Source organism: Arachis stenosperma, chromosome 9 (genome assembly GCF_014773155.1).
Source record: "Arachis stenosperma cultivar V10309 chromosome 9, arast.V10309.gnm1.PFL2, whole genome shotgun sequence".
NCBI lineage: Eukaryota > Viridiplantae > Streptophyta > Magnoliopsida > Fabales > Fabaceae > Arachis > Arachis stenosperma.
Window position 1 is genome coordinate 162,487,952 of NC_080385.1, and position 11,586 is coordinate 162,499,537.

At 27.4% G+C, this 11,586-nt stretch overlaps 1 protein-coding gene across 1 annotated transcript; it reads left to right on the forward strand.

The window, feature by feature from the left end:
- Positions 1 to 6,782: 6,782 nt before the first annotated feature.
- Positions 6,783 to 7,889, forward strand: LOC130948083 (glycine-rich cell wall structural protein 2-like). The gene has a single exon (XM_057876788.1). It carries the CDS (start codon positions 6,941 to 6,943, stop codon positions 7,382 to 7,384), a length of 444 nt encoding a protein of 147 aa, XP_057732771.1. The 5' UTR covers positions 6,783 to 6,940; the 3' UTR covers positions 7,385 to 7,889.
- The last annotated feature ends 3,697 nt before the right edge of the window (positions 7,890 to 11,586 follow it).

The following is an 11,586-nucleotide window of genomic DNA, read 5'->3' on the forward strand; positions in this document are numbered from 1 at the left end:
TGACAACTGGCTTGGTCCCTAGACTCAGAATATTTCACTCCAACATGTCAAATGCACTTCATTCGTAGTTCATACCCTAGATACCATTGATGTAATTCTCTCTTCTTTTTTCTCTCTCTCTCTCTCTCTCTCTCTCTCTATATATATATATATATATATATATATATATATATATATATATATATATTCACTATTAAGATAATAAGATTTGGCACAAGATATGCTAGACAAACTTTAGGGTTGTCATCCTCTTTCATTTTTTTGGGCACGTGGATATGAAGAAGAGTATGGATTGATGATACTTTGGGGGGCATAACAGTCAAATGGATGGTACCAAAGAGGCAATTAATGTGAGAGGAGTAACCCTTAAATGTTCCCATGCCCAAATTAGCATTATACTCATTCATCTTTTTTATGTTTTTTTTTTTTTTTTGTGTATTGGTATTTTTTAAGTCTGGTAAATTAAGTATGAATTTGTTGTGGGTTAAAATTCATTTTATTTAAGAGTTTATTATTGTTTAATAAATTATTTAAGTAAACTAATAAATTAACTATTAGATTAATAGTTTTTATTTTTTTATGTTAAAACTGTGAGAGACAATCCAAACTTTTTTTTTTAAATATGATACTCCCTTTTGGACAAAGTATATCTAAGTGCTCCCGTGTTTTTTAAAATTCTCTTTAAAATTTAAAATGTTTTAATTTTATTTGAGTGTTTCTAAAATAAATAAATAAATATTATTGATTTTTAATGAAAAATGTCGGTCATTATTATATATTATTATTCTTAAATTATCGTGAATTTTTTCTCTTATTATAAAAAATAATAAGGATAGAAGATAACTAAAAAAATTACACAAAAAGAGTAATATTTTTCATTACATGGAAAAGATAATCAATACTAATTTTCAATAATACCAATTAGTTCTTTATAATAGCAAACGATAAATATATATATTTTTTGTCTATAAACAATGTGATGCCATTTGAGTTCAAAAATATTGGTGCAACTTATCAAAGGCTAAATGGTGATGAATAAATTTATTCATGATTTTATTAAAAATTTTATGAAAATTTATTGAAGTATTATTATCTTTTAAATTTCTATATAATATTTATCAACTATTTTTTATTTACTCCGAATCCTATTAAAATAGGTAAAGTTTTTGTTCCAAACATTATTATTTACATGATGATCTTTTATAAATAGACGCATCATAATAGTTAACCGTTCATATATGTACTACCATTAAGTTTTACGTGATAAATTAATAGGACATAACATATTTATTGTTTGCTATTGTAGAAGACCAATGCAAATTTGTACTTTTTTTTTTCTTTAAGACTAATTAGTACAAAGTCAAAATTTTCAAGACCTAATTGACATTTTTTATTGTATCCTTTAATTTAATAGATAAAAAATTAATCTATCGTAAATCTCAACTCTATTTAAACAACTTAAACAATTACCCTGTGACAAGACACTAACTTATAATTATTTTCTTCTCCACCCATTTTTTTTTCTTTTGGGTACTACATCTCCGCTCAATTAATATTTGAAAATAGTGTGACAACATGGATAAATAAAAATGTTTGATGCACATGGCTTGGGCCAAAATATACGTTGAAGTAAAATGGGGGGTCCACTTTGGAAGTGGATTAAGGAATCTTGCATCTGGCTGGTGCACTGAGGTCTGACAAATGGGCCCAAAGTCAGTCAAAAAAGTCAAAAAATGGATCAACTTGTTAAGTGGGCTTCTCTCAAAAGTAGCCCAAACTCGTTGGCCACATGCTCCCACGTGACCAACTGCAAAGGCCATTGTTCAGTGCTGCACCAATAGTCTTACACAACAATACCCATATCTCCCAACAAAATCACATGTAGGTAATTGATCTTGATTTGTAGTTTATTATAAACTTTTTTTTTTATAAGTATTAAGTCTCGTTTATTATTAAATTTGGTTTGCTCTAAAACTTGTTAAAAAGACTATATTTTTTATAAAAATAAAAAAATAAAATAATATTTATAAAAATATTTTTTAATAAAAATTATTTATGTATAATATATCAAATTTAATGTTTATAAAAAAATTTTAAATTTTTAAAATATTTAAAATATATAGAAATATTTATAATATATATAATAAATTTAAAATATCTAATAATTTAATTAATAGTAACAAATTATTTATATATTTAAATTATGTTTTAACGGACTAAACAAGCCTAAAAGATCGTTAACGCTAATTAGTGAATTTAGACTTAATTTATTAACATATTAAGACTTTTATACTAATCTGAACATGATCCTATTTTGTAATCTAGACCAAATTAGGACAAATTATAGGTCTAATTATCTGATTTATTTCTACTCCTATAAAAAATTTTATTAAAAGCTCGTTTATCTAATACACATATCTAAAATTTTAGTTAAAATAAAAAAATTTATTTGATAAAATAATTTCGAAAACTTCCAAATTAATAAAAATTTACTATAACTAAAATATCATATCTAAAATGTGTTCAGCAATTTAAATATTTATTATATTTCCACCCTACTAGATGGCAACTTGTTATTATGAAATGCCATTTCTCGAAAAAGAAATTGACAAGCACCCATTTGGGACAGAGACATGCATGATGCGGCCAACAGTGGCAGATATTTTATTTTCAACTTTAATAACTCATATCTAATAACACTCTTTAAAAATCACGAATTAAAATAGTTTTGATGATAGAAAGAATATGTTAAACATATAATACATTAAATTCATTGATGATCTCTCTTAATTCCTTATATTAAGTGCATGGGGAGGCAGTGTATAATCAATTATACTATATGTCTATTAAAAATTACATATTCATATAGAATATATGTTAAATTATAAAATATATATAATATTTTTTATATATATTATATAAAAAGAATTGAAAAAGGGGATCAAAAAGTTGGGAAGATAGTGGCAAGTGGTGGGTTGAATCCATAATGAAACACAAATTATGCCAAACATCTCTCCACTCACAACCAAACCCAAACTGTCAGGAGCCATATACCATACTTTTGGCATTTTCCGGTCTTAGAATATCTCAATCAATATTAATTTAATTTCATTATATTATTCATGAATTAACTTATAAATATAAAATTATTTTGTTTTTTTTATGAGTGATTAATTTTTTATGTTTTTTATAATATAGCATTATATATAAAAAAGGTGAAAACTTATGTGCAGTCAACTTTACGTAAAGTTGATAATTGAGAGCTGTTAGATGAAAATTTAGTTAAATCAGTCAAATTATCTAACGGCTCTCAGTTATTAACTTCACATGAAGTTGACTACACCTGAATTTCCATCATAAAAGAATGTTATGTATAAGTAATTGATTTTGTGAATTATATATAATGATTACACTAAAATAAAGATATGTATTTTAAATTTATTGTAAACTCATAGTTTATATTTCTTTTATGTTTAATAATTACTTGATATAATTATAAAAATCATTTAGGTAATGAAAAAAAGAGTTTAACAATAATGGTACAATATTAAGTTCTTTTCAAAACATTTGAAAAAAGAGTTTAACAATAATTTTGAAACTTACCTAAAATATTTAGGACAGTGTTGAAAGTTGATAATTTATTCTAAGAAAAATATGAGAAAATAAAGGAAAGGGCAACATGCATACACATCGCGATCATGGTCATTCTGTAACGGATAAGATCCCTACAATATCACTAAATCTCAGAAGGTAAAGTCACGGAACCTTTTTTGGCATGAAAAATTGAAAGGGAACTATTATACATTCATACTAATTTCAATTTGTCTTTAAGAGAATTTAGCATTATTTAACATTATAAAATGTCATCAGCACCTACTCCATTACCATTTTAATACATTATTAATATGAACTATATATTGAGTTGGGTTACCTTCAACTTCAACATGTATAGCTTACCATAAATAACACGACACATGATTAATAGCAACAATGCTTTTTATTTGTTTTTCAAAAGATAAGGTGCCCGCGTTTTGCTGTCTCTTCTAGACAATGCTAGAAAGATAAAAAAAAGCTAAAATTTACTTTATTTAATATTTATTAATTATTCTAATAATTAATAAATATTAAATCGAACAAATTATTACTATTTTTTATTTTTTTATTATCAAACATTTTTATTTATTTTTTATTTTCTGATAAAATTAATATTGAATTAGTCCAATTAGAGAATTATATTATAAATAAGAGTATAATGTAATAATGTAGGACAAGCATAATGTGATGAAACTCTATTTTCTCTCTTTGACCCTAATTTTAGTGATTTCTCTTTTATTCTCTCTGATTATCTCTAATTCTCTCTAGTTCTTGATACAAATTCGTATCAAATGGTGCTTTCACTAAACACCATACCAAATTCTCATGGTGATTCACCATACTCAAGTTGAGATCAATTTCAAACTAATTTACAATACTTGGATTCAATTTACAAGAACGGACCAAGATGTTTGAAGAAATTCAAGCAACTTGCACCAAAATTTGTGCAACCTTGCAAAATTATCAACATCTCCAGCAGCCTCTAATATTCCAGATTCAAACCAAATCAGAAACAGAAAATTCAATCCAAATCCAGCAACAAAAAATTCATAAGCTAAAGAAAATTCAAGTCTCAGACCAAGGTCCAGTGCTAGAACCAAATTCATCAGAGGATTCATCATCGGATTTCAAGTTTCAATTTCAACTACAATAAGTAAATTCAGCAGAAACTCCAGATCAAACAACAATTCAGCAATCATTATTGTCAATTTGTAATTACAAAGATGTAGTTTCACAATTTCAGCAACAACAACCAAAATTTTGCCAAAATTCAGCAATCATAGAGGCAACAAAAGAAGAAGAATCAGTGTTCAGTTTTGTAGTTCAACTCGTAGAATCACCAGATATTCTAGATCAAGTAGGATTTCCAAATTCAATTTCAATACCTCTAATTCTAGAGCACATATAGGCGAAGGGGGTGAATCGACCACAGCCAAAGCTACCTTACGCGTTTCCAGATGCAGCAGTCGGCGAGGCTGCAATTCTACTCCGAGGTAGCGGCGCCGAGGACGGCGCCATTGCAAAGGGAGAGCAGACACTCTCAAAAGTCGAGGTTGACGAAGCAGCGACAATAGATGACGACGACGTTACCAATCTGCACAACCGTCGCGACAAAGAATTTCAGTTCTTTTAGTTCATTTTTCTAATTCTAGAAATTTCTCTTCTCTTTTTTCTGATTATCTCTAATTCTCTCTAGTTCTTAATACAAATTCGTATCATTCTCCTTCTTAATTGGTACAGGAAGCTAAGCTTATTAAGGTAACTATATATATATATATATTTGAATTTTGAATTGATATATATTTTGGGATAAAAGTTAATATGAATTAAATAATACGAATAATAATCTCAAAATTATAATTTAAGATCAATTAAACTCGAAATAAGATATGTATAATTACAGTTATATTATTAACAAGAATGAAATTATTAGAATAATTACTCATTATTTTATGAGCCAATATACTTCCAAAAAGAGATATTTTTAAGCCGGCCATAATTTTAAGTCTAATTTGGGAATTAGACGGTATTGAAGTTAAATAATATCTGTGTTAAGGAGTTGACCAATTTAAAATAATTAGTCAATAAAAAATTTAGCCACATTTTTCAAAAAAGAAAAAATGACAAAATTAATTAAATTTAATTTCGGTCGAAAAAAAATTAGTTTTCAAATTATTTGGGTTTTAGTGCAATTTTGGTATATATGAAAGAAAATACAAGCGTCAAGTATATGTGGTGAACATGAAATTAAAACCTGAAAATATCTACATGTGTAGGTTTGTAGGAAAAATAATAATAGTATTAGGCGTATGATAGATGAATCAATCAATTTACCGGTAAAGCCGGTGGTGGAATTCAAGGTCATGCTTGCGACTACTACTCATTTCTGATTATCTCCATATAATAACAATATATATAACATCATGCAATTGCCCCAATAAATTAAATATTATTTACTCATTCCTCATGCACCTTTGGAGATATCTTTTAGGGGTGAGTTAGACTATTTAATTTACATGATATATTCATATCATTAATAGTTTTAGGCATAGCATTTAAGATTTATTATAAAAAAATTAAAAATTATATTTTATTTTTTTAATTATTCTCTTAATTTCGAAATAAAGAAAATTTAAAACTTTTTATTCTTTTCATATTTTTAAAAATAACATATATATTTAAATTTTTAACTATTTAAATTTTAGAAAGATAATTAAAAAAATGAATTAGATTTTTTAAATATCTATACTTAAACATAAAAAATATTACAAATTTTACATCTTTTAAGAATAAGTGTTTTAAAATAATTTTTAGTATGAGATATTTTCATTCCTTAAACTAGTTTTTAAAATAAATTAGAACTATGCCAAATTGACAATTCTAAAATAAAATAAAAATAAAAATAAAAATTTAGATGTAGTTAATTTTACATAAAATTAATAGTTAAAAATTGTTAAATAATTTAATTAAATTGACTAAATTTTTATTTAATCATTTCTAATTATCAATTTTATGTAAAATTAACTTAACTGCACGTGAGTTTTCATCTAAAATAAAAAGAAAAAGGCAAATGGGGTGGCAATGTTGCACTAAGTCATGATCACGTTCACGGGTTTTAATTACAATGTTGTGAGTCATATCCAATTTGATGAGTTATCATCATAAGAAAACCCACTATATAAGGCATCACTCCCATGCATTGTGTCCACCCTCGTGTCAACCCTCACAAGATTCACAACACAACCCACTACTGCTTTTACTTTCCACCAAAACAATATTATTGTAAAACAAAAACCCTACTTTGGTCATAATATATTACTATATCTCAAGACAAACCCAAAACACAATGCTAAAATTCAACACTCTCAAACATTTCACTTTCTTTCTTGTTTTCTTGATTGCTTCCGCCACCGCGGCCGGAGGACGCGGCGGAAGAAAACTCTTTTGGGACATGTCAAGTGGTAGGGCACCCTCGTCAGGGACACCTAACGGTGCCTCTGGGTCGGGTCATGGTCCAAATTGGGACTACAGTTGGGGATGGGGATCCGCACCCGGGGCAGGATGGGGGTATGCCTCCGGATCGGGCCGCTCCCCAACAGGTTTGGGTAGAGGCTTTGGATATGGGTTCGGATCTGGGACTGGATCCGGATCCGGGTACGGATATGGATTCGGAAGTGGCGGAGCTCATGGAGGTGGATATGGGTCAGGAAGTGGTTCCGGTGGTGGTGCAAACAACGGTAACCGATCACCAAATTCAGTATCTCGGGACAGAACCAACCATCATGGCTAAATTGATTGGCTCCTACTATATAGTTTATAGTATATGATAGTAAAATATTTACTATATATATATATATATATATATATATATATATATATATATATATATATATATATTTTGCATGTGTGAGAGTGCTTGGTGTGTATGCATGAAAAAGCTAGTTAGCTATATGAAAGCTTTGAAATTGCTCTAAACCTAATGAAAAAATTAATATAATTTTCCAATTATCGTTTTGGGTTGATTAATTATTTTGTTTCTAATAATCTCTTAAAGAGCTATATATATAGCTAGCTAGCTATTTAGATGCTTGCAAGATTTGGGAATCATACCTTTTGACAAATTGAGCAACGTGCCACTACTACTACTAAAAGTTGTAAGATAGGTTAATGAAAATTTCTTTCTAAATTTTTTGTGGTTCATTGGATATATATGTAGTTTGATGTGCTATCAACCAAAATTCTCATTGTTATTATCAACAGAAATTAAAAAGTTAAAATAATTGGATGTTAGTTAAATGAGGCAGCCTTAATAATTATACCCTGATTATGTTAAATGTTTATGTATCAATATTTGGGTGCAGATAATAAATTGGTGACTTTTTTGGTGCCTATAAAATTGTTGTCTAGCTTACCTAAAAGTAGAGATAAAATGAAGTATGTAGAACTCATCTCTTAAATTTTGAATTTTAGGAGTAAATGTTAGGCACCATAAAAGATGCCTAGTAAATTATTCTTAGTGTTTTTTTTTAATTTTATTTTATGTTGGTCTTACCCAAAATCCGGTCTATATAGTAATAGTAAAGTCACACTGAAAAATACAATAATTTTTAATTGTTTCTTGTGGTACATATGGTGGTAGTAGCAAAGTTGTGGTTGAAATTAAAGTAGGGGTGGCAACATGTACTCTACTTGTAGGTATTCAATTTGATCTCACTCGTTCGGGTAGGATTGTCAACTCGATCTGTAGCAGATAGAGTACGGTACGAGTAGAATTTTCGTGCGGGTCGGGTTGGGTGTGGGTTGAGCTTCAACCCTACTCGACTAACCCGCACCCTATATATATAAATATGTTTTAAGTGGATGTTGAATTAAAGATCTCTCACAAAATTCAAAAAAATTTTAACCACTAAAAGAATATTATTAATTGATAATTTAATACTTTTTTTATATAAAAGTCAATTTTACTTTAAATTATTATCAAGTTATATAATAATGTTGTATTTTTTTAAAACCTGCGGGTTAAGAATGGATATGGTTAGAATTGAGATATTCATAGTCTACAGATAAAGTAGAATTAAGTTTATATAAAAATTTTAACTCATATGTAGGGTTAGAGTTGACTCTAAATCCTACTCTATCCTACCTATTGTCACCTGTAGTTGAAAGTGGTAATTTGATAATAAAACACAATTGAAAGTAAAAGTGATGGTAAAGTTTGTCAATGGATCAGAGTTCACCCTAGTTAATAATTTGGTTAGTTTTCTTAATTAAATATATAGATCCAATCTTTTTTATGTATTTAATTATTTTTATTGTAATTTTGTCGACATCAATATTTCATTATCACAGTTGTTTATTCAATCTTATTTACATATAACTCCAAAAAGTCAAAGAGGGTAAAAAAAATACTCTATCTAGGCATGCATGATGCATCCATAAGGCACATTACACTTTTATAAAATGTGGCAACGAATAATGATGATGATTATTATTATATATTATAATTTTCACAAATGTTGTGCAAACAAATTAAATTGACGATGATAATGTCCACGATGACATGCATATTACTGATATGTTTCAATATGGAATGTGAATAACTTGAATTCCCACTTACACCATGCCATTAATTAATAAGTTATATAATGCGACCAAATCTATGTTCTCATAATCAAAGTGATCAATTTTATGGTTCTCAGCATATACACGTGCATTTACACACCGTCACCACCCTCCACTATTTTTTTTTTTTCTATCCAAATTAAATATAACATAATCATCATCATAATTATTTAGTGCTACTATATGTGTTAGGGTTAAGTCACCAAAAAAAAAATATGTGTTAGGGTTATGGTAGGTAATTAATAAATTTTTAAACAATATGAACAATAGGTCTTGACTTAATTCAAGTAAAATATATTATACTTTAAATTATTTATCTAAATCTTAATATTAAAATAGCTATTCACACATCTAATAAATTAAATATCTAATATATCTATTATTCACATTATTTAATATTTTTATTATCTACCTATACTTTTCTTATGTGTTAATATGAATAATGCTTCTTTTCAAATTAACCCTTCATTTCACCTTGTTTTAGTGCATTCCCAGCACTTGTTTAATCATAAATATGAGGTGAAAATTTTCAATACATCAATCATTTATTGCACAAGTAATCTACATATATGTTAGGTTCGTTTTTGGTAAATTTTAAAAGTAATTTTTTTGAATTTTTGACTTATGAAAAGTAATATAGTATTAATATTTAGTACAATTTTTAAAATTAAATTGCAGCTTTTTAAGAAATTATTTAAAAATTTATAAAAAAATTAAAAAAAGAATAATTTCTCTCATAATACTACTATTTTTTATCATATATTTATAAAATAATTATTTTTAGAACAAAAAATTTAAATATAAAATAATTTATTTATAAATTATTTTTAATATAATTATTTATTATTTAAACTATTTTTTTAAAAAAATTTAATTAAATTATTTACCTAAACTGGACCCTCATAGGAATCAACTTTCAATTTGTGCACTATGCATAATAAGCTAAAATTAGAGATAAAATAAACGGTTCACCTATTAAAAAAAAAAACGAAAAACCCTTAGATAAGGCACATTAATTAACCGTCCAAATATAATGGACTTCAATTCCAACAAACCATGGTGGCACATAATAATTAAGCTGGCCTTGTATTGTCAAATTAAAGATACCTCAACTAGCACTTACCAAACTTTTTCAGGGTACTTATTTTTGCTGGCCTATTAAATTATATAAAAAAATTACGATTATTTTTTTATTATTATTAACAAAGCTAAGTGTTTGGAGGCTTAAAACTGCAACTTTCTTCTTTTTTATTTTTTATTTTTGAAAGAAAGTAATATTATATTAACAATGGATATTCAAGATATCCAGATTACCATGAGTACATATTTCTGATGGGATCTCTGCCAACTAAATTACATTTGGTCTAGTAAGAACTACTTGGGCTAAGGTGTGGGCCACTGCATTATTATTTCTCTTAACATGGGCAACATGAAAAGAGATAAAACTTTTTAAAAGGGCTTTTGCATTAGAAATCAAAAGTCCAAACTGATTATGTGATTATCTGAAGCCAGTAAAGCATTTAAGCCAGTAAAGCATTTCCTGTGCAGCCGAGACTTGGGTCATGGCAATTTTATTTGGCTCACTTAGAGTTACATGGAGTTCAAATCCTCATGGAAAAATCCCCGTCCAAAAAAAAAAAAAAAAAATCCTCATGGAAAAATATATAACTATACTAATATAATAATAGTTGAGGTGGATGTGTGAGTAGGGGTAAAAAAAAAGTCAGGCGGCTTGCCAGGATCTGTAGTCTGGCCTGGCCTGACTGTTATAAAATAGGCACAGACTCATACTTTTATAAAAATCTTATTATGTTAATAGACCAGGTCCAAACTCATTAATTAGCCTTATTGACCTGTCAAGCTTGTCTAGGTCTGTTAATACATAATTATATATATAAATAATTTTTTATTATTAATAAAATTATGAGATATTTTAAATTTATTATATTTAATTATAAATAGTTTTGTATATTTTAAATACTTTAAAATTTAAATTTTGTTATAAATATTAAATATGACATATTACATATAAATATATTTATTAAAAAATATTTTTTAAATAATATTTTTATTTTTGTAAAAAAAATTTATCAAACCTTTTAACAGGCTTCATGTCAAGCCAGACTGAATAACATGTCAGGCTTAGTACTTTAAAAAAAGCCTATAACAGGCTGCAGGCCAAGCTCAAGCTAATTGACTACATGACAGGCTAGGCCTGTTAAGAACAAAGCCTGGCCTGTTTTCACCCCTATGCGTGGGTTGGTATGTGTTATGTAAGACAAAAAAAAAAAGAAACATTTACTGTGAAACTAAGTTGGATTGATCTAATGGTTAGCTCACTAGTTTATTTAAGTGTGGCCAACAGCAACT